The sequence below is a fragment of the Pinus tabuliformis genome, chromosome 1_2 (genome assembly GCF_031772625.1).
Source record: "Pinus tabuliformis cultivar Carrire ecotype Pingquan chromosome 1_2, CPIR1, whole genome shotgun sequence".
NCBI lineage: Eukaryota > Viridiplantae > Streptophyta > Pinopsida > Pinales > Pinaceae > Pinus > Pinus tabuliformis.
In genome coordinates, this window is record NC_142298.1 from 797,160,930 (window position 1) to 797,182,569 (window position 21,640).

Genomic DNA, 21,640 nt, shown 5'->3' on the forward strand with positions numbered 1-21,640 from the left:
AGTCATCCTTAGTCAATGTATTATAATATTAGGTTTAAAATATTAGATTTTAGCATTAGGGTTTTAATATTGAAGTTTTAATAATGGGGTTTCAGTATAGGGTTTTAATAGTAAAGTTACAAGATTTATGTTTTATAATATTAGGTTTAAAATATTGGGTTTTAATATTAGGGTTTAATAATCAAACATGTGATGTTGAATTGTTCGAGAAAACTATCCAACATCGAATTGTGACAAACATATTTTCACAATATTACATTACACTGCAATTTATCCAATGTTGCATTGTGACATTACAGAATTAGTTAACCACATTTACTAATGTTGTTAACTATGTTTAACAGTCAACACTCCTCAACTTTGGTCAAACATAATTTCTAATCATTATTATTGATTAATATTAATAGTAAAACATAGTCAACCAAATTAATTAACATAGTTAAACAAAGTCAATCTTGCTAGTCATTGTTTATATAGTTGACCATGATCAAACTTGGTCAACCTTTTGTTTACCATATTTAACAATAGTCAACCTTGTTCACTCAGTCATCCTTAGTCAACGGATTATAATATTAGAATTTTAGTATTGGGTATTAATATTAGAGTTTTACTATTGGTGTTTTAATATTTAGATTTTAGTATAGGGTTTTAATAATAGGGTGACAAGAATTAAGTTTTATAATATTAGGTTTAAATATTGGGTTCTCATATTAGGTTTATTAACATTGATATTAATAATATTTACTTTAAGCAAAGTCTTTTGGTAGAAATCACATAAGAGGAAGTTTTAGCCGACGAGTTTTGAACCAACAAGTGTGGTTCATCATCAGGACTAGATGAAAACACAAACCATGGCAAAGGCTTAAATGGAGATCAATGTAGATACCAAATTTTGGTCTCTACATTGCTCTCTATTTAAGCTTTTGCCATGGTCTACCTCTTCATCTTGTCCTGATGATGAACCACACTTGTTTGTTCAAAACGCGTTGGCCAAAAATCTCTCTTATGTGATTTCCACTGAAAGACTTTGCTTAATTCATTATGGATCACAGAAGCCTGAATACAAAAATATTTACTTTCTAATAATTAATAATATAATTATTGTTGGACACCTAATCCTCAATGGGTTAGTGTGGAAGCCGAATGGACAAAAGGAGTCCAAGAGACTTTGGGATGTGGAACCCAACGGTCAAACAATGTACTATAAATGTATATCAGTTGTTAATAAAATTGTATTGTCATGTTTTATCTTTCATATTGTTCTTGCTGCCCATGTGTGTTTAACATGGTATCAGAGCGGGTGATCTCCTGCCCTGCTCAAGTATGAGCGACTTGTTTATGAGAATATGTTTCATTGTGGCCTTTATATAGATGTCAGTCCTGTACCTCTATCCATTGTGCTAATATAGAAAATAAATAAACGTTTTTCCCTCATACGCAAGGTCGCAAGTCTGAGATCTTTTCCTCTGTAACTTTTCTGGCATTATGTGTCACTTACTGTTGTGCAATCATTCTCCTTTGTAACGTATAGCTCGGCATTCAAATGCTACCTCTTTTGAAATGTATACCTCGACTTTGATGATCCGGACATCTACACACTAGCCTAAATTATCACCATCTGTACCTCGCTTATGCCTCTACCGGTTCACTCTACTATTCTTAGCCGTCAGTTATGACATTTAGAACTAATCGTTCTCTTTGAACGGGTCAGAAACGGTTCACAACTCGGAACCGTCCTCTCTACATTCATATAACTGTCGGTTCTGTGATTCTGAGTGTAACGCACATTCCAACTATCTGAAAATAGAGGCTTGGGTATTTTTAAAACCTGTCAACTCTGCAGAACCTGTTTGCCATTGATTTCTCTGTTGAACCTGTCAGTTATAGACATAACATTTTTTTGCTTCACTGGGCAGTTGCGGATTTGTCTGTTGTCCGACGAATTTGTTTTCTTAGGCTTGGCCACAGCTTTAGAGGATGCCTTCAACTCATCTGAGAGCTTGTATGAACCCTTAACCTTGGTAATCTTGTCGCTTTTAGATAACTTGCGGAGTTAAACCAACTGTAATTTCTCATCATTTCCAGGGAGAACAACTTTATATTTTGCACCAATAAATTTAGAAAGCTTGAACTGACTGGAACCCGTCCTCTCCTTCAAAGTTGAAATTGCTTATATGATAATCAGTAAATACATAGGGTGAGAAGGAGCCTGTTTCGAGCCCTTGGCAGCTCGGGGCTTCTTGTCCTTGGGTGCCTTTGCCTTGGCATTGACAGCAGGAGCAGGAGCAACTTCCGCCACACATACTCCTCCGCATACCACCTGTCCAAACTGCCTCCTCTGTTTTATAACGTATACAAAGCCTCTGTTACAAGTTTGCAGGGCGAGAATTAAACTATGATCGTGCACATGTATTGAAGCTCTAAGCAGCCCTACGTTGTTCTCCACAAGCTATATGAGTATTAGTTGTGGTTTCCAAGCAATACAGTCGGTTCGTTCTTCCATTCATTCCACCAGAGGAGGAAAATAAAGAACGAGTCGGGAACTCAACGAACCAACACGTTCACCTACTCACGTGCTGTTGCGGATTTGCGTGTTCGTGTCTCCAAGGCTCGATGACTGTTGCGCTATCACATTGCACCACCACTCCACTGGTTCATAATCTTAGTCATACATTGACCCTTCTCACACCGTGCATGAAGCTTGGGGAAGCACATCAGGGGAAGCAGAACATTTTGAAATTCTCCAGGGCACATCTTGTTGCTTGGATGTCGATGTCAACGATGATGTTGTAAGAGCATTTCTTCGTTGCAACTGAACTATAATCCTTGTCAAGTATTTGCATCAAGTGTGCTTCTCATTTCACTGAATTTGTCCCTCCATCCAGAATATTTTGACTACATTTGCGCTGAATGTGTTTGGCCATGTCATCTGGTTGGGGTGTGAAACCAACAATCAAGAGGTCGTACTTCGTTTATGGGCATAACCACAAATTCTGGAGTTCTTTCTGCGGGGCCTAAAGTCATCATTCCACCCTCTGTTATTGTTGTAGCTGCATTGAAGGGACTGTATGCTATCTCAGAAGTTGAATGAGTGTGGTTTGATGATGATACAAGGACTGTGGTGAAGAGGGAATCTATTCTTCCATTTCCTGGGCAGCGTACATCATAAACAAATCTTGAGGTGCCATTTTGGGGACTGATAATTGCATATCTATTAATTTGTGTTAGCTGACATTTAATTATCAGGTTCTATCTTCCAATTTGCTCGTTGTTTAGTTAAGTTTTTGTTCAAGTTGTCCTTTGTGGGCAGATTTTATCACTGTCAAAGAGTCAAATCTCCTTAATAATTGGCTGCATATACATCTGAAGCAGGGTCGAGTATTCTCTAATCTCTTGGAGGTTTTCCTGAAATTGTGCATAGTTGGAAGGCTCTTCTTGAAAGGTCATGGTAAAATGCTATGGTATATATGACCAGCACTGTACAGTTTGCTAAGTATTTGGACATGTAAGGAGGTCTATCACTATTGTTTCAGCGTGCTAGAGACTCATTCCCATGCCTATGACCTGAGCAAGTGTTGGAGCAGCATTCTGGGTCTGAAAGTCCTTGCTGGAATTTGCTCTCATTGCTTCCCTTCATTGCTAGAAAGTGGCAAGATCAGAGAATATTAATTTGTACCCCAATCAAAGCATATGAGTATTCAAGTCCTACCCATGACATGGTGTTATAATTATTGAAGTTTTGATAGTCATCATTTATTATTTGAAAGTGAAGGAGTACTTGAAGGATCCAAGCAAGTTTGCAGTTGTTGTTGCCTCAGTTGTGGTATTAAAACTCATTATAGTCTCTCTCTACATATATATGCATTGATTCCCTGATTCATTTGTTGCACATTTACAAAGGATTTTTCTGTGTCTTTGTACTGTGAGTGGGTGTTACTTTTACTCATTGGGTCATAGTTGTGATCAGTTTTTTAAAAAGGTGTAATTTTGACACTGGAAAATATGGCTCGAATTAATGAAAAATTAGAGTTATTAAAAACTCTGATACATTCCTCTAATCATGATACATTAAAAGTCAACAAAGTTTCTCTCACAGACATTCAGGTCTGTCTACAAAATGCACAAGAGGAAATTGATTTTTTGCAGCTTGAAACTCAGAGACAACAAGAAGAATTAAAACAGAGGAATCATCATTCTGAACCTGTTTCTGTTCAGAACAATGAAACAGACTCCCATAAACAGCAAGTCAATAATGTTACATTTCATTCAGATTTAGTACCCCATAAAGAAGCATTTGTACATGCAGATGCAGAAACTCAGTCTGCACTTCTCAAGCCCATCATCAGACCTTGGGAACAGCTTGTCCACAACAAGCACATAACTGGTCTTGGATATGACAAGGACTTGTCCTTTCATATTCCAGATTACTCAAAGCCCATTCAGTTTCAGAGTGTTGGATTCATTCATGACAGTTCACCGCCAGCTGTTCCAGATTCTGCTCCTCTTCCACAACAACAGATCGTAAAATGCCAACACTGTGACCGAGTTGGCCATCTGAAAGATCACTGTTTTGATCTTCATCCATGTGAGCACTGTCATAAAACTAGCCATTCTTCACACAGATGCTTCAGAAACAAACGTCCTGCAAGAACAAAGATTCATCTTGGATGGATCGCTTCTTGGCAATGGGCATCAACAGCCAAGAAGATATTCCAAACACATGTCAGAACTTGTTCTAGAGTATTGAATAGTCTTGCAGTTGAGTTTTCTCCATCATCTCACCTTGTATCTGACAGGGGGGAAATGATGGTCATCTACAAGCTTCAAAGTCACATCAAGCAAGCCTGAGCCACAACCTGCCACACCAGTTTTAGAGTTGTAGCCAGAGACAAAGATGCCGTGAACATGCCTTCATTCGGTAATCTGGGACACTTCCTCTAGCAGAAGACTTCAGCTTCTTGCCAGTTTTGGAAGAATTCCAGGAACAAAATTGAGAACACTTCCTCTAGCAGAAGACTCCAGCTTCTTGCTAGTTTTGGAAGAGTTCCGGGAATTGCATTAAGCATTCCAGAGTTGTTGGTCATCCTTAAACCATCACAGTTTGAGACTTCCCTTTTCAGGTTGAAGTTCTTCCTTTTATGCGGGGTGAGACCTCCCTTTCATGGTTAAAGGTTTCCCTCTTCAAAACAATAGGAGCACTTCCTCTAGCAAAAAACTTCAGTTTCTTGTCAGTTTTGGAAGAGTTCCGAGAACTGCACTAAGCGTTCCAGTGTTGGTGGTCATCCTTAAACCACCACCCTTTATATCAACATTTCAGAGAGCACATTCAGCCTAGTGTTGCCATGCATTTTTGCACATTTTGTATTTCAGCTCTCTTCTTGGACTCATACATAACCCTTCGGATTAAGGGGGGGAATGTTGGACACCTAATCCTCAATGGGTTAGTGTGGAAGCCGAATGGACAAAAGGAGTCCAAGAGACCTTGGGATGTGGAACCCAACGGTCAAACAATGTACTATAAATGTATATCAATTGTTAATAAAATTGTATTGTCATGTTTTATCTTTCATATTGTTCTTGCTGCCCATGTGTGTTTAACAATTATTACCAAAAATAAAATAAAAAATTATATTCACTCTAATAATATGATTAACAATATTAATGATAGAATTAATGATATTATCATTAACATGCACACATCTCAAGAGAGTAGTTTTTGGTCTTCTCTTGACCAATGATTAGCTATGGTGTATCATCCAGTTATAGATCATTGTACGTTGCAAGAATAAGTAGGGCTACAAAAATAAAACACTAAGGTTATAAAAACAAAATATTATGGTTAAAAACTAAGGTATCAATATTAATTAAAACTTACTCACTTAGTTGAATATTTAACTTATATTAAAACCCCTTAAAACTCAATATTAAACCTAGCTTAGTCTAACTTATAAAGGAAATGGTCTCTTTTACAACCATTTTTTGGTTAATTTTAATCAAAATCCAACAAAGATTTTTAAAACCTTGAGTTTAAATTGTTTAATCTGCATAATTCGAGTGCCCCATGGATTTTTCAAGGTGTTGAATCCATTTATGTATTCAAAAAAATTATTTTAAATAACAAAAAATCTTGAAATTATATTGCCAGATTTTAGTGAATTCCCATTAAAAAACTATTTCGACTATAAATTAAACTACACTTTTTAAAATTAATATTATAAAACCTAATTATTATGATTAGATAATAATTAATATTAAGTCATATGTTCAGGTACAAGCTTGGCCATATATTGCCATATATTTCCGGTGTCTTTATCTGGCAATCTATTGTATATCTTAGGCTTTTCTTTATGTATAATCTGTATCTGGTTATATGTGTGTCAGTCCCTCTTTCTGTTCTCCCCCGATGCACAGGGTGTCCAGTTTTGTCCTCATGCTTTTCAAAAAGCTTTTGTACTATCTGTTCTATTATATAGCCTCAATATAATACATCTCAGCTTTTGGCCTCAATATAATACATCTCATGCTTTTCAAAAAGCTCTTGTACTTTGTTGCATACGTTTTTGCTTGCAATGATTGCACGAATAATTTTGAACGACAAATTGCATACGTTTTTGCTTGCAATGATTGCACGAATCATTTTGAACGACAAATTGCATACGATTGTGCTCACATGGATGGAATGCTAGAAACTCAATACTCTTAGCAACAACGTTGTGAATTTAGCAGCCAAGAGAGTCTTGAAGGAGGGGACGTAGGTAAGTATCAAAAATTTCATTTCCTTAGAATAAAATTGTTTCGGTCTGCCATGGATGAAACCAGATTGCTGAGCTCACATAATGCAATGATTTAGGATGCTTAGGAATTTAATGGGCATAACTATAATGTGTGGAAACAAATATAATATCCACCATTGAGTATAGACAGTTGGCCACATGCAAACTAATCAAAGATCTAGATGATGAGAAGTAGCGAAAGGCGTATAACTCGAAAATAAGGAAGCATGGAGAATTGCTTTTACAGGTATAGGATATTGGAATATTGGAATTTTATGGGTATCGGAAATGGTAGGAGAATTGTTTTTAAATCTATAGGATATTGGAATTTTATGGGTATCGGAAATGGTACGAGAAAAAGAGATAGAGAGGATATCTAGATAAAGATCACAGGAAACAACGAAGAAACGAAGAGTAAAGAATAGTTGGTAGACAAGGTCATTATAGACAGAGATGCAAACCCCTAATAAGGGTGGGGTCTGTATTGGACCAGCTCACAGACCATAACGATCAACCGGGTGGAAAGGGAATAGCCGCTTTTGTTAGGGACTTAGTGATTATGGTCAATTTTCGGTAATAATGGTCAACTGTCACGTATGTGGCTAGTTTAATTTATAAATGAAATATTTTTTTTTATTTCAATGTATAAATAGATTTAGTATTAGAATTCTATAGATTAAACTACTTAAACTCAAGTTTTTAAAATTATTTATTACGTTTTTATTAAATTAATCAAAAAAATACTTTGAAAAAAAATCATTTTGTTTATAAATTAATTTAAATTGAATTAATTGTTCAGTCAAACCCAAATTAATTTCGATTCAGTGGAAACCAAAGTTAATCCCAATTAAATTAATTGTTGAGTCAAAATCTCATTCCTAGTTTAAAATGGCATCTATATGTCCATTGCAAATTTCAGAAATATTTCAAGATCTAACAGACCTAAGATGCCCTCGGGATGTTGAAACTAACCATATATTCTCGAAAAGCCCTTAAATAGTGAGAGTTCCTGTAATACACTTTCACTAGAAAAATACTTGAAGAATAAGAGCTCAGTGAATACTTGAAGAATAAGAGCTCATGTGATACACTTTCATTAGACATCAATTTAAGACGATTTTAATATGGTAAATAAATTCGAAACAAAAACGGTTAAAACGCAAGTTCACATCAACCAAGACCTCAACAATGAAGATTAAGTTAATAAATGGTACTCACATTGTCGACTGGAGAATAGGATTTCATGTAAAAGTAGAATTTCTCTTCTCGTGGATCACCCCACTCCTGCAAAAGATCATATAGTAATATATCGATTGGCATTCATACGACAGCTCAAAACTTATACGAAATTACAGGCAACTTTTGCGTTCATACACACCAAAATAAAACAAACATGGTTCTGCCTCTCATTTGGTTCAATGCTTTAGTTTAGAAATGAAATCTAGTAACAATGAAATTCCAACCAAAATTTACCTCCCACTCATTAGTAGTCAACGGGATGCTAGGATCTAGCATTGTTGTAAGGACATCTACGAAAGGCACTCTCACCACTGCTGCTTTAAATAAATCAGGCCTCATGTTCAACACTGCACCCATAAGAAGCCCCCCTGCACTCCCTCCATGGATACAGATTTTGTCCTTCGAACCAAATTGATTATTTAATAAATATTCTGCGCAAGCAATAAAATCCGTAAAAGTGTTCTTTTTCTTCAGGAATTTTCCATCTTCATACCACTTCCGTCCCATCTCACCACCACCTCTTATATGAGCAATCGCATATACAAAGCCACGATCAAGCAAGGATAGTCGTGTTGCGCTGAAAACAGGCTGAATGGGATGCTAAAATCCAAAGATTATAAAGTTAAAATAAATAAAAAAAATTATAAACAGTGACCTGCAAAAATATTTAAAAAACGAAACGGCCTTGCCCATCATTTTTTATTGTAATGGACATAGAGATTCAAAATGTTTTTTTCCCTCCAAATTTCTTGGCAATTTCATTATAACCACTATCATTTTTGAAATATAATCAACTAGAAAGTGGATATTTTGAAATATCATCAACTAAAAAGTTGATATGAAAAAGCACAAATGAACCTAGAAATTAATTTTTATGACAAATTATAAAAGTTCATATGAAAAAGCACAAATGAACATAGAAATTAATTTTTATGACAAATTATAAAATTTGACTGTGCTCTAGATTAAAAAATGTAATACAAATATTCTATATTTAAAAGATCATAATACAAATATTTCATATCTTTTATAAAAGAGATTATTTTTGTTTAGACTCTATTTTCTCTACAACAATGCCAATTTCTATAATCCTATATTATTAATTACTCACCTTACATAAGAATACCCACCCTGACCTATTAAAGGGCACTCATACAGAGACATCTAATCCACCCTAATCTTTAAGAGCCTATCACATTGTGTGTTACTTCATACCACGGTACACATTGTGTATAAAACATTTGATACGGAAACTATGATGAAATTAAATTCATAGTACATATGCTTAATCCTTTGCCCAACATCAAAGAAAAAGAAATGACTAATGACTAAAAGCATTCATATATAATATGACACCAGATATAATTCAGCACCAGACTTAAAAATTAATAAAAACTTGGCAACTATTTTTGACAAAATATCTTGCCAGCAAATATTGGCACAAGATCACCTGTGAATGTCATGGACCAGTTACAGTTATATCTACAGCTTGCTGTTAAAGAGGAATAGTCATGTATTATTATTGAGCGGAGAGTTTTTAAACATTTTGATGGGTGAAAAAATAAAATTATATTGATAATTAAAATTATAAAAAATATTATATATAATTTTAATTAAATTAAATTATAAAATTATTGTGTTTATTAGTTAGTAGTATTTGTTATGAAAAACTTATTTAAAAGTTTGAGGAAATTCATTATAGAGTGTAAGAGTAACATGTTAAATCTAATTTTAATCTAGATTTAAAATAGATCTAGATGTTATTGTTACAACCTTTTTCATGATGATATATATATGTTAACTATAAAATTATTGTGGTTTACAAGCCCGTAATATTTGTTATTATGAAATCCACTATGGAATGCAAGAGTACCAAGTTAGATTCATCTTAATTCCAGGCTTATTCCTCTAGATGCTCAGTGCATTCCTAGATCTTGTTCAATTATTATGATGATGATGTTGTTGTTAACAATTTTATTTAATAACCAACAATATTATAGTTCTAGTTTTATATTTATTTTTATTGTGATATATTAAAAACATGAGCTCTCAACCTCACTCACCTGACTAAGAGAAATGTTATTATCCTCCTCTTTTGGGTTCAATTCCTACATGTAATATGTTAAATTCATAAACTCATAATGAGTATATCCTTGTAATGGCTTCAATTCTTATTATTTAAACGTTCTTTGAAAATCAAAACATGTATATTTTTTGATATAGAGTATAAAATTATTTCTTCCCTAAAAAATTATAGTGATATATATTAAGATATGTGATTTTTTCTATAAATATTAAAATAATTAGTTATAGCAACTTTGTTTTCCATTTATTATTGCATATTAATATAATTTAGGTATGCCACAAGTTTACCCTTTTAAAGGGTGCTTTGCTCTTGACAAATGGTTAGGAAAAAGTTGTCTTCCTTCATTTGATAAACTATTTTTAAGAGATTAGAAGCTTTGAACAATATTGTTGTGTTGAAAAACGGTCCATTTATATTAAATTGGGTTTTTCAACATTGTAGTGAGTCATTTGATTGAGTTTTCAATTGTGATTCTTACTAGGCTTTTAGAGAAGGGTTTAATTGGATTCCCAATGTTTAAAAACATACATTGTAAACTAACTAAATTTTATTTAGTTTTATCTTAAATAATTTTGGTAAATTAATTATTCTATGTAACTATTTTTATGATTAGAGTTACGTTAAGAAATTTTTGTAGCTTGTTTGATCAAATAAAGATTCTAACATACATATATATATATATATATAGATATATAGATATATATATATATATTTCTTTTGGTGTTGATTAAACATAGTGATCAACATGCCATATATATATATATATATATATAGGTTAAACATAGTGATCAACTTGGTTAGACAATTACCTATGTTGCATTTTTTTTTTAACTTAGGTTATCTTTCTTTTCTTAGAAGTTTCCTTTGAACTCCCACATTCTACCATTGTTATGAAAATTGAACTTACTATCGAACTAGTGGTCCCCAAAAATGTGAACATAATCAAAACTGGAAAAAAATCGGACCTAAAAACTAGTTGACCAAAAATACATAAAATATTCAAATCTTAAAAAAAACACAATTATTCATGTGCATGTTATGAATCCAAACCATTATATACAAATATGAAAATTTTATCATGTATACAACAAGGAAAGGTGCATATGACCAAAATAACATTGAGTGGAATCCATCTTTATACAAAAAAAATTCTTTCTACATTGGCTTGGCGTCTTAGCATGTAGAATATGTGTGATTGTCTTTTTAGGAGCTTGCTTGGTGGGGAGCTTGCTATGTGGAGTAAGTGATTTATGATTGCTTTCCTAAGGTTAACTTAGGAAAAGTACAATAATAATCTAATTAATTAATGTGGACTAAAATCCAAAGTTATAAGGATAAATAATGAAATCATTTAATTGACTTAGATATTATCTCAACCATTGATCTCAAGTGAGGCTTATGATTTAATCCTATCCATTAATTACTTAGGGGATTAGGGTTGGTATTTTGGCTTCATGAAATTATAAAATAAGCCCAAGGGAGATGTGAAGGCACACAATTGGAGGAAGTGATTTTATGTAGAGCAAGAGGCTCAACTAGACTGAAGAGAAGTGAGGAAAAATGCAGTAGGGATTAGGCTAGGTTTAGGAAAAATGGAGGCCAAGTTGTTGAAAGAAAAGGGTTGAATTGTAGAGGAGGACGAATCATCCAGGGGCAAATTCTATAGTGTGCAGGGGCCATACGAGACAAGAAAAAGGGAGGTCAATTTGTTGGTGAGACGAGTTAATTATCTAAGACAAATTTGCTTCAAATGATTCGATTTATAGAGGTCCAATTCTTTGAGGTCGATTTCCCCAATGGTGCTGAGCTTCGAGGTGCCAAGAAACTACATTTTTTCTACGTATTGTGTGTGAGTCTAACCCTGAATTTTACTGAGAAAATTTAATGAATGAAGATTATGTTGGGTGTAAATTTGATGTTGTGGTGTTATGTAACCAACTCACAAAACAAAAGAAAAGATATATAAACAACTTGAGCCTCTTCGAGGGGCAACCTCCTTTTCATCACATAAATGAACAATTCTTGGATGATACAAATGACAATACCTACTTTTTATATATAGAAGTCTAAGGGGTCACAATATAATCAGAGCCTACATAACAATAATAATGTAAGGGCACAACAATAACAATATGGGGGCTACATTAAAAATAACAATAATGGGGCTACACTAACAATACCAATAAGGGGGGCACACTAGTATTATAGGGACCTAGCATGCCCTTCTCCATCAAAAAAAGTGGTGTCCTCAACGTTCGAGTAGTTTTGGACGCTCTTGTATAAAATTCTCATCCTCCCATGTGGAATCTTTAGCGGGTAAGTTCTTCTGCTTAATGAGATACTCTGAAATTGATTGATTCCTTAGTTGTTGGGTTCTTGTTTCTGTGATTGCTTTAGGATCCAATATGATTTTTCCTTCTTCGTCAAGTTCTGGAAATATTGTGTGAATTAGGAGCTTGTCACTAATAACCTTCTTTAAGTATGAAACATGGAAAACTGGGTGTACTCGAGAATATGCAGGCAACTCCAATTTGTATGCCATAGTATCAATCTTTTGCAACACTTTGTAAACACCATAGTACCTGGGTGATAATTTATTATCCTTCTTAGCTTGCTTGAGGGTGATTTGTTTGTATGGTTGTAGTTGTAAAAATACTTAGTCGCCTACGTCAAAATTTCATTCACTGCGATGTTGATATGCTCGTTTCATTCGATTTTGTGCTAGATTGAGGTTATTCTTTAAGAGTTGGTTGATGCTCAATGTGATCTTCCACTACTTGAACCTTAGGATTTTCTCTTAAAAATGGTGTGATGGATGGTGGATGATATCCATAAAGTGCCATAAATGGGGTCATTTTTGTTGTAGTATGGAAGGAAGTGTTATGCCGGCATTCAGCCATAGGTAACCACTTGACCCATTGTGTTTGTTTCAATGTTTTAAAACTCTGACTCTGGTTCGGAAACGGCCGAGGGTCGGCTCCGACTCTGACTCCAACTCAATATCGACTCGGCCGGTTTGATTTCAATGACTCGGTCATTGTAAAAAATACATTAAATATTTATTTTTTATAAAAAACATAATTTTAAAGATTTTCATTCATGTTTCCAAACACAAAGCTTTAGAATATAGAGAGAAGACAGCATATGATCAAAGTAGGCTCATGAATATATCCATTATATCAAAATGGCACTCAGTGCACTGTCTAATACAAAGTTCATATTTAGCCACCAATGCCAAGATTCTTTTTTGCCTCAGCCTAAGTACAATCACTAGACTACAACAACAATAATATCAATTCTCTGCCCCTAATGAAGTCTCAAAACCCTTGATTTTATTCTGGTCAAGCTCCAGAACAATCAGAGGTAAATATGTATTTATTAGTCCATTGCCAAAATGTTTGCCTTTTTAAAAACATTGTATGGTTCTATGCAGTGTTTCAGTTTTCTAATTCATGCCACTAGGATAACCATACTTCGGCCTTGTAATTTTCAAAACTTTCTCACAGTGATAGATTACTTTAGGGCTATAAATATGCAATAAAAAACAACCCAACCATTGATATGTAGGAGGCGAAACAACTTTTTACAATTGTGCTTCATGATTTTTGTCAAAGAGCCGAGTCGGCCGAGTTGTTACTGAGTCGACCGAGTCAATGACTGGCTTAGTAACAACCAAGCAAGTCGTTCCATTTCAGCCACCAAGCCAACCTGACCAGGCATTGACTCGATCTGACCTGGCCGAGTTGTAGTCGACTCGGTCGTTTTTTAAAACAATGATTTGTTTATCATATACAAAGCAATGAAGATATCCTTCCAAATATTTGATTACTATCTCAATTTTCTCATCATATTGAGGACGATAAGATGAGCTATGAGTTAATTAAGTACCAAGACCAGAAAATAATTTCGTCCGAAAATTTCCAGTGAAATGGGATCTCTGTCACTTACAATAATATTTGGGTTTCCATGTAGCTTTTGAATTGTTTCCATAAATGCAGTAGCAATTGTACTGGCTTTAAAAAGATGAGATAATGCACAAAAGTGTGCATACTTGGTAAGTCTATCAACTACCACCATGATGACTCTTTGCTTCAGACTTGGGTAAACCTACGATAAATCCATTGGGACCTCCTCCCAACACTAACTTGGAATGGCTAAAGGTTGTAATAGACCTAGGGTCTTAATTATCTCAACTTTATTTTGATGGTAAACCAAACATTTTGCCACAAACTTCTGAATATCAGATTTAAGGTTTTCCCAAAAAAATTCCTTCTTGACCCTATGGTAAGTTTTTAAAAATCCTGAGTGCCCTCCTAGGGGAGAGGTGTGCAATTCCAAAAGAACATTTTGGGTAAATTCCTTTTATAGGAATGGATGCATTCCTTTTATAATGGGTATATCCTCCCTAGTTGAGAGGGAGAGATAGCCACATCATTCTTGTCTTCACTAGGGAAGAAAGAATGGAGGATTGGGTAAGCATCTGGAATTTGATACTCTTTGAAGATGTGGTAAAGCATCCAAGATAAGAGTAGTCATAGAGGACCAATATTCTTTTATGAATGGGAATCCAAGATAATAATAGTTATGGTGGAACATACTATGAGAGAACCCAGGTGGGCTATATTCCGAGAGAGACAATGATGATGGCATCTATTAATCATTGGTCTCTCTAGCATTGTGCTCTGATATCATGGAGAGAGAGATGTTAGTCAAGGCCTTTCTATATGACAATGTTGGATCAGGGAAAATTTTAGGGGCTAATATTCGCAAGTGGGCTAATTTTCCATGCTTTTTTCAAAAATAAGATTCGCCAATTTCCATTTTTTTCTAAAATGATTTGCCCAAATTTTATAGGACACCATTATTTTACCTTAAAAATCGCCCAAATATTATACTGAATAATATAAAATCATTGGAAATATAATATTTCTACAAAAATATCACCAATTTTTTTATAATTTGCATATTTGGGACTAGTAAGATTCGTCAAGGTTTCTAAACTTTAAGATAAAATTCCATCCTTAAAATTTTCCCTGTGTTGGATGATATGATGTTAAATAGATGTGTTACCAATCTGACTCTTCTTATGAGAATTATTCAGATTGAGAATGTCCAAGTACCTTGTATGGATTATGAATACCTCCCTAGTTAAGAGGGAGCATTGAAATATGTAGCTAGGCTTAGTCTTCATAATGACATGTGTAATCATGTTTTTATGTATTTGATGCAATGAGAAAAATAAATTTATTATTATTGATCTTGAGACATGGATTTCATGCTCAAGGGAAATTTATTTTTAGGTCCAGCTCCCATTGTGAGCTCTTAGGTTTGTAATAAATTCAAGTGAGTCATTGTCATGTATGAAAGACCCATTTGGGCATGTTACATATTGTAAGAAGAATTTATTTATGTCAAAATCAAGTCAAAGAACTCTCCAAAGACCAAGTCATATTGCAAGGAACAAGTCGGCCTTCACAAGCATCGAGTCATCCTAAAAGCACAGAGAAAGAGTCTATATATAAGAGGACTCAACCTCACTTAAGGAGGAATTCATTCATGATCATCAAGTTCGATCTAAGAACAAAGGAGTCAGAAAAAGGAAGCAAAGGAAGAGATAATTCTCATCAGAAGAAATCAAGAGTCTTGCATCTATTTTAGAGCTTAAATCTATCACATGTGCGAGGAAGTAATATGATATCCACTTGTTGCAGAAGGACTGAATTGCATACCTTAAGGAGGTCAGAAAAATTCAAGGGAAGAGGGTATCTTGCAAGCCGAAGTCACAAAGAGACTATCTCAAGATAAGCAAAGAAGGAAAAGGGATAAAATTTCCCTAAGTCTGCTACACGTGCGAAAGGAATAGTCCATTACAGGAGGCCAAGAATTGCAGTCAAAGAGGCCAAGAATTTCATACAAGTGTTGCAGGAGCGAAGGAAAAAAATTGTAGAGGAGATTGTAGTTGAATCAATAAAGGGTTAACCTTGAGTTGAGGCAATTTGAGTTGTTCTTGGAGAATTTTTTGGTCAAGAGTCTAGGTCTTGGAATTAGTCAAATTCAAAATTTTATAAGAAGAATAATTTTGTGGGTTTTCCTCTCAAGATTGGTGAGGTTTTGGCCCTGATAGATTGCCTATATGTTGTGTCCTTTGTCTTATTATTCTTTATGGTTTAGTAGTTATTTGATGAATTAAAGACTAAGAAGAAACAAGTGAAAGAAGAAGCTAATCCAAAAAAGTAAAAAATATAGCACAAACAGTTATCAAGTAAGAGAAATCACCTACTACTGTTGCTCCCAGATTTCTCAACATTTTGAATCTTGTAGGGATACCATCACTTAAGTGCCATTATAAGGATAGATCCATCATACTTGTGAATCCTTGGATTTAGGAGTTGCTCCTCATTTCCATTAAGTTGGGAGCCTCTTCATCTTTTTCATCATTTCATTAGAGTATTAAAAGTATTTTTAACCTGATCTTATAGAAGTTTCAAGTTGTCTCAAGAGGAGGTATTGTTTGGATCTTGAGGAGATTGTTATAGGCCATTTTGTCACATCTAGTCAATGGGCCTTCAACTGGATCAATCAACATCTTTTGACCTCCTTCTCATCATCATAACAAAAAGCCCTAAGCATGACTCATTCTTATGCTTGAGTTTTTTCCTCAAAACACCTTGTTTCAGTCATTTTAAGGACCAACACTCCCTAGCCTCCTATTGGACAATGTTGACAACCAGGTTGCTCCACTATGGATTGTGTTGATCACCTACAGGTTCCTCCACTATGCACCTGCGTTCGTTCGAGAAATTCGAGAAAAAGAGAGAGAATCCCGAAGCCTCTTCTTCTAGAGGCTTCCAAGATCTGTTGTAACCATTTACCTCAGATAAAAGTCTCAAATATTATCCTATCGTACCTTGGAGTTTTCATCCCTTATCCCTTGATCTCATCATCCCATTAAGAGTGTCTCAAGCCCTAACTGGTAAAAGGATAAGAATTCATGAACTACCTCCTTCACCTATATATTTGTTGCCATCTATAGGCAAGGGGTTGGCTTTTGGAGAGTGATTCTACCCTTATGCTGTTGATGTGAGAGATATCTTCCCACGCATTAGGGTGATTAGAGGTGCACTTTGTGGCAAGAAAAGGACAAGTCAACTTGGAGAAGCTATTTTACAAGATCAACACCTATTTTTGGTTGTAACTCTCCATTTCTATTCATGTAAAGAGTTATTTGTTTTCCTATATATGATGTTATGGTTTCATATATTTCAATACCATGTTGATTTATTGAATAAAGTGATTAGATGATGCTACATAGATTTTGTTTGTTGGCTTGTGTTATCTGATTGCTTTGGTTCTAATAATAACATTTGGAGCTAGCATTGGAGCATTCAAGCTAAGGAAGAAGCGAAGCATACTATAGATTCTAGGTAGGCTTCACCCCGTTATCTATTTACTTTAAGGAAAACATTAGTGCCTTTGTCTCTTTGTTGTTCTAGTCAGTCCACCAGACCTAGGGAAGATACTTTTGTCTGCAGTTGTAGATTCTGCATAACAAATTGGTGACCATATTAGGGAACGATGTATTCCCTTGGTGGTTTTTGTGTCCATTGTGTTTCTCTTACCTATTTTCCGTACCTTTATTGTCTTATCCAGTCAAGAACAAAGCTAGGAAGACCTTTCATTGAGTCCCAATCACAATCCTTGTTCTATAACTTTGTATCCCTAGACCAACACACCCTCTGGTCCTTTGATAGAGTGTTGCACCTCAGTCAAGCCTTCTTTGTGCCTGTGTTTCATAACACTGGTGCCTTCTCTACACCTGTGTTAGCCCCTATTCATGCACAAGTTTGTCTTTGCTTTGATTGTCTCTCTGATCCAGCCTTGATTCCAGCTGCTCTTCCTTGAGTCTTTGAGTGTCTTGTGGTCCCTCTGAAGCCTCCATTTGGTTTTCTTTTGTCTTGATACCTTTGGTAAGGATTTGTTTGAAGATTTTCCTTTGTTCTTATCATTAGGTTGTTTGCAAACTGATTTTGTTTGATCATTGAGTGCTTAGATGAATTGGTGTTCTAGTCATCATTCTGAAAAGCTTATTTGAATCAGTGATTAGACTTTTCATCTTAGTTTTCTTCATTTTTGAAAATTAAGTGACTTGAAAAGAAAAATCTTTGCATTGGAATTTAGAGTTTTGTGTATGTATTGAAATTGGAACAGTCGCATTGAAAAGGGAATTTCATTTTGCATATTGTTTTCTGCATATTGTTTGTTGCATACTCTTTATCTCTTTAATGCCTTAAATATATTTTCATTGAATGAGAAAGATTCCATTTCCTCATGCTAGTTTTCATTTTAGGATATTCAGGTGACATTTGTGGTGAGCCCTAAAACTGAAACTTAATTGAGATAAATAGTAAAATTTATTGAATCAACCTAAGGAGCATTTTTAACATTAATGCAAGCATTTAGAGGTCTAGGCTAGAGACGTGTTCTAACGTTGTTAAACATAGGAGTTGTTGTTGTTTTCCAACGTTGTATCCTGAGGGTGAAATCGCGTTCCACGTACGTGAGTCTATAGGATCATTCTCCACATACCTTTAGGTATATTAGATGGTGCTCAACATATGTCAAGTATATGGGAATGCTCTCATTGAACGGTTATGCAATAGACAGTACTACTACGGACTCCCATGTACCATCGATTATATTTTGTGAGTCCCCTATAGGTTTCTATCCTCGCCATAGGTAACAAAGTCAACCACCTTGTATACCATGATACATCGAACACAACATTCGAGGAGATTGGATGTTGTACATTAAGTCCTTCGCCAAGGTGTATATTGTAGTTCATGGTTGCCTGGTAATCCTTTATGCCTAGATTACCCTCTTTTTTGTTTATTTTTGTGTTAATTTCTAAAATTTATTATCCAACGTGGAAGAACAAAATCCCCCACTCTGTCGTTCGCGTAAAATGCAAAACAAGCCTCCACTTCCACCAGAGGCTACTCCTGGCCGTCGTCAAAAGCATAAGAAAACACAAACTACCGAATCAAGAAATTCGAGAACTATTTCTAGTCCTCCTCCTGAATCTAATCAACCAAAATCATCTTTCCATTTGAGTACTGAGCCCGAGATCACTTCCACTCTGGTTGGTGAATCTGACACAATCGAGATGGAAGCCCCTGAAAAATTATTGCCTAAGGTTATTGAGCCTGACTCCCTTGAGTCAAATACTTTACTTCCTAAGGTTGTTGAAACTGAGGAACCTCAGCCATCTTCACTAGTTACTTTAGGTCCTTCTCCTTCTCTTCCTTTCTCTCAAACAGAACCTCCAACTGTATATCTTGGACCCGACGGTGAACCTCTTCCATACGGACTTGTGATTATTGAAGAGATCCTCCAAGAAGAGCCTCACCCGTTTACTCTTGTTCATTGGAGCAGACTTCATTTTTATCAGACTTATCCTCTTCCTCCTCTTCAGACTTCGACACAAACTCTTTTACCTAATTCTTAGGACTTACCCACAGATTTCTCGCTGAAATCTTCATTGGTATTTTTAACCATGATTGGATCTAATCCGAACTCCCAAACCGTGTCCACCACTATGGTTGAGACATCAAATGTTGCTTCCTCATCCATGTTTGCAACATCACCAGAGGCACATCTATATGGTGGCCCGTCCATCCCACTCAGTTATCAATCTTTATCTGGTACCTTCTCTGGTGCAACCTCCAATCCATGGACCTCTCCCATGTCATCCATTTTGGGAAATTCCATTTGGTACTTCTCTTATGAATGCTACACAACCTGCTCCTTCTCCTCCACCTACACCTATGATTGAACAACAGGTTGACCCTTATGTTAGTGGGCAAGGTTATCTTCAACAACCTAACTCTCCTTATGTTGGGTACCCTCCATGTAGATCACAATGGCCTCCATCATCCCCTCCTCTTATGGCAGGGGGCAACTTATTGTTGGTATACCTCAAGTCGGTTACAATCCTCCTTATCCTGGAATGGTTACCAATGTTTGGAAACCTATTTTTCTTGTCCAACCTAGCTCATTTTAAGACCGATTATTGAATCCTCAACATATGCCATCTTCATCTCAAATTCCAAACCATCCATCTGTAACTCAACGAGTTCAAATAAATGTAAGTCGACCTGCACAGGTTATTGTTGCATCTCAACCTATTTCATCGGTATCTGGTACCCCTCGGGTTCCACTTACCTAACCTTTACAAGGTACCTTACAATCTCAATCACTTGGGAAAGGTACTCCTCAAATTCCAATAGGACAAAATGTGTATAGTATGGCACAATCCCAATCGAACCCACCTTATGTCGAGATAATGAAAAATCTCGTAGGGAAACAATATAGACCCTATCAAAGTGTTCCTCAAGTGCCTTTTCAAGGCCAACATATCCAAGCTCAACCATTCCAGCCTTTGCAAGGTTATCCTGGTGCTGGTCAACAAGGTTACGCATATGTTGGTTATTAGAATACTCCTTATTTTGGTGCTTAGGTGCCTCTTTATCAGAAACCTCCTTATCCGGGAACGCAAGTACCTGCTGATCAAGTTATTCCTTCTTATCTAGGCTATCCTCCATCGGATTTTAACCGGAAATTACCCTTGGTGGTGACTCTCGAATTGCCAGATTTGACTCGACTTACCAACGATCCCATTGCTCATTCGCTTTGGTGGCCAATGATTCCCACCAAATTGCCATCTGATATCCCAAAATTCAATGGGAATCCTACAAAAAACCTTTCGACCCATGTCATGACATATCATTCGTGGTGTTCTTCAAAGTCCCTTAATGATGATTCTGTATGATTACGTCTTTCCAAGCATACTCTTACAGATACTCCAGCTAAATGGGACATCAAGTTACCTAGAGGTTCGCTTCATGATTTTAGTTCCTTGGCTACCACCTTCCTTACGCATTTCCAGTTACCCATCTGATATGAAACTAGAATGACACTTCTAACCAACTTCAAACAAACTAAAGCTACTCACATTTCAGATCACATTCATGAGTGGTATCGTCGTCATCGGTTGGTTAAGACCTATGTTTTGGATCAGTTGCTAGCAAAATGGTTTATTAAATCTCTGTTTCCATTTATCACAAAGGATGTAGTTAAAGGTGGAGTCATGACTGAAGAGCAAGTAATTGCTCGTGCTCATTATTTGGACCTCATATATACCCAATCTGGCACGCTCTATAAAAAGATACCAGATGCTCTGAGACCTTCGGACGTTGTTTCTTCCACTCCTGGTAAAGAATCTCATGTTGTTGATGGAATCATTGGTTCTGTCAGTTTGCAAACGGAGAGAAAACCATCTGGTAATGCTCTCATTGTTTCTGCCCAAAACACTTCATCCAATCCTCCTGCGATTACTTCTTTCAAGATAAATGTCGTTTCATCTGAAAAAGGAAAATCTCAATAGCAACTAGGAAGAAAGAAGAAAGGAAAAGGTAAAACGAAGAAAGATTCTTCACCACAGGATAAACAAACAAATCAGTCATTTGATGAGAAATAAAATCCT

At 35.6% G+C, this 21,640-nt stretch overlaps 1 protein-coding gene across 1 annotated transcript in view; it reads right to left on the reverse strand.

Annotated features, from left to right (window-relative positions):
• The window catches only part of LOC149208304 (uncharacterized), a 356,138-nt gene that overhangs the window by 112,111 nt on the left and 222,387 nt on the right, over positions 1 to 21,640 (reverse strand). Inside the window, exons 7-8 of the mRNA XM_089398295.1 lie at positions 8,247 to 8,612; positions 7,992 to 8,057 (exon numbers count right to left, since the gene is read on the reverse strand). Of these exons, the coding sequence (XP_089254421.1) occupies positions 7,992 to 8,057; positions 8,247 to 8,612 (432 nt within the window). The remainder of the gene's footprint in view (positions 1 to 7,991; positions 8,058 to 8,246; positions 8,613 to 21,640) is intronic.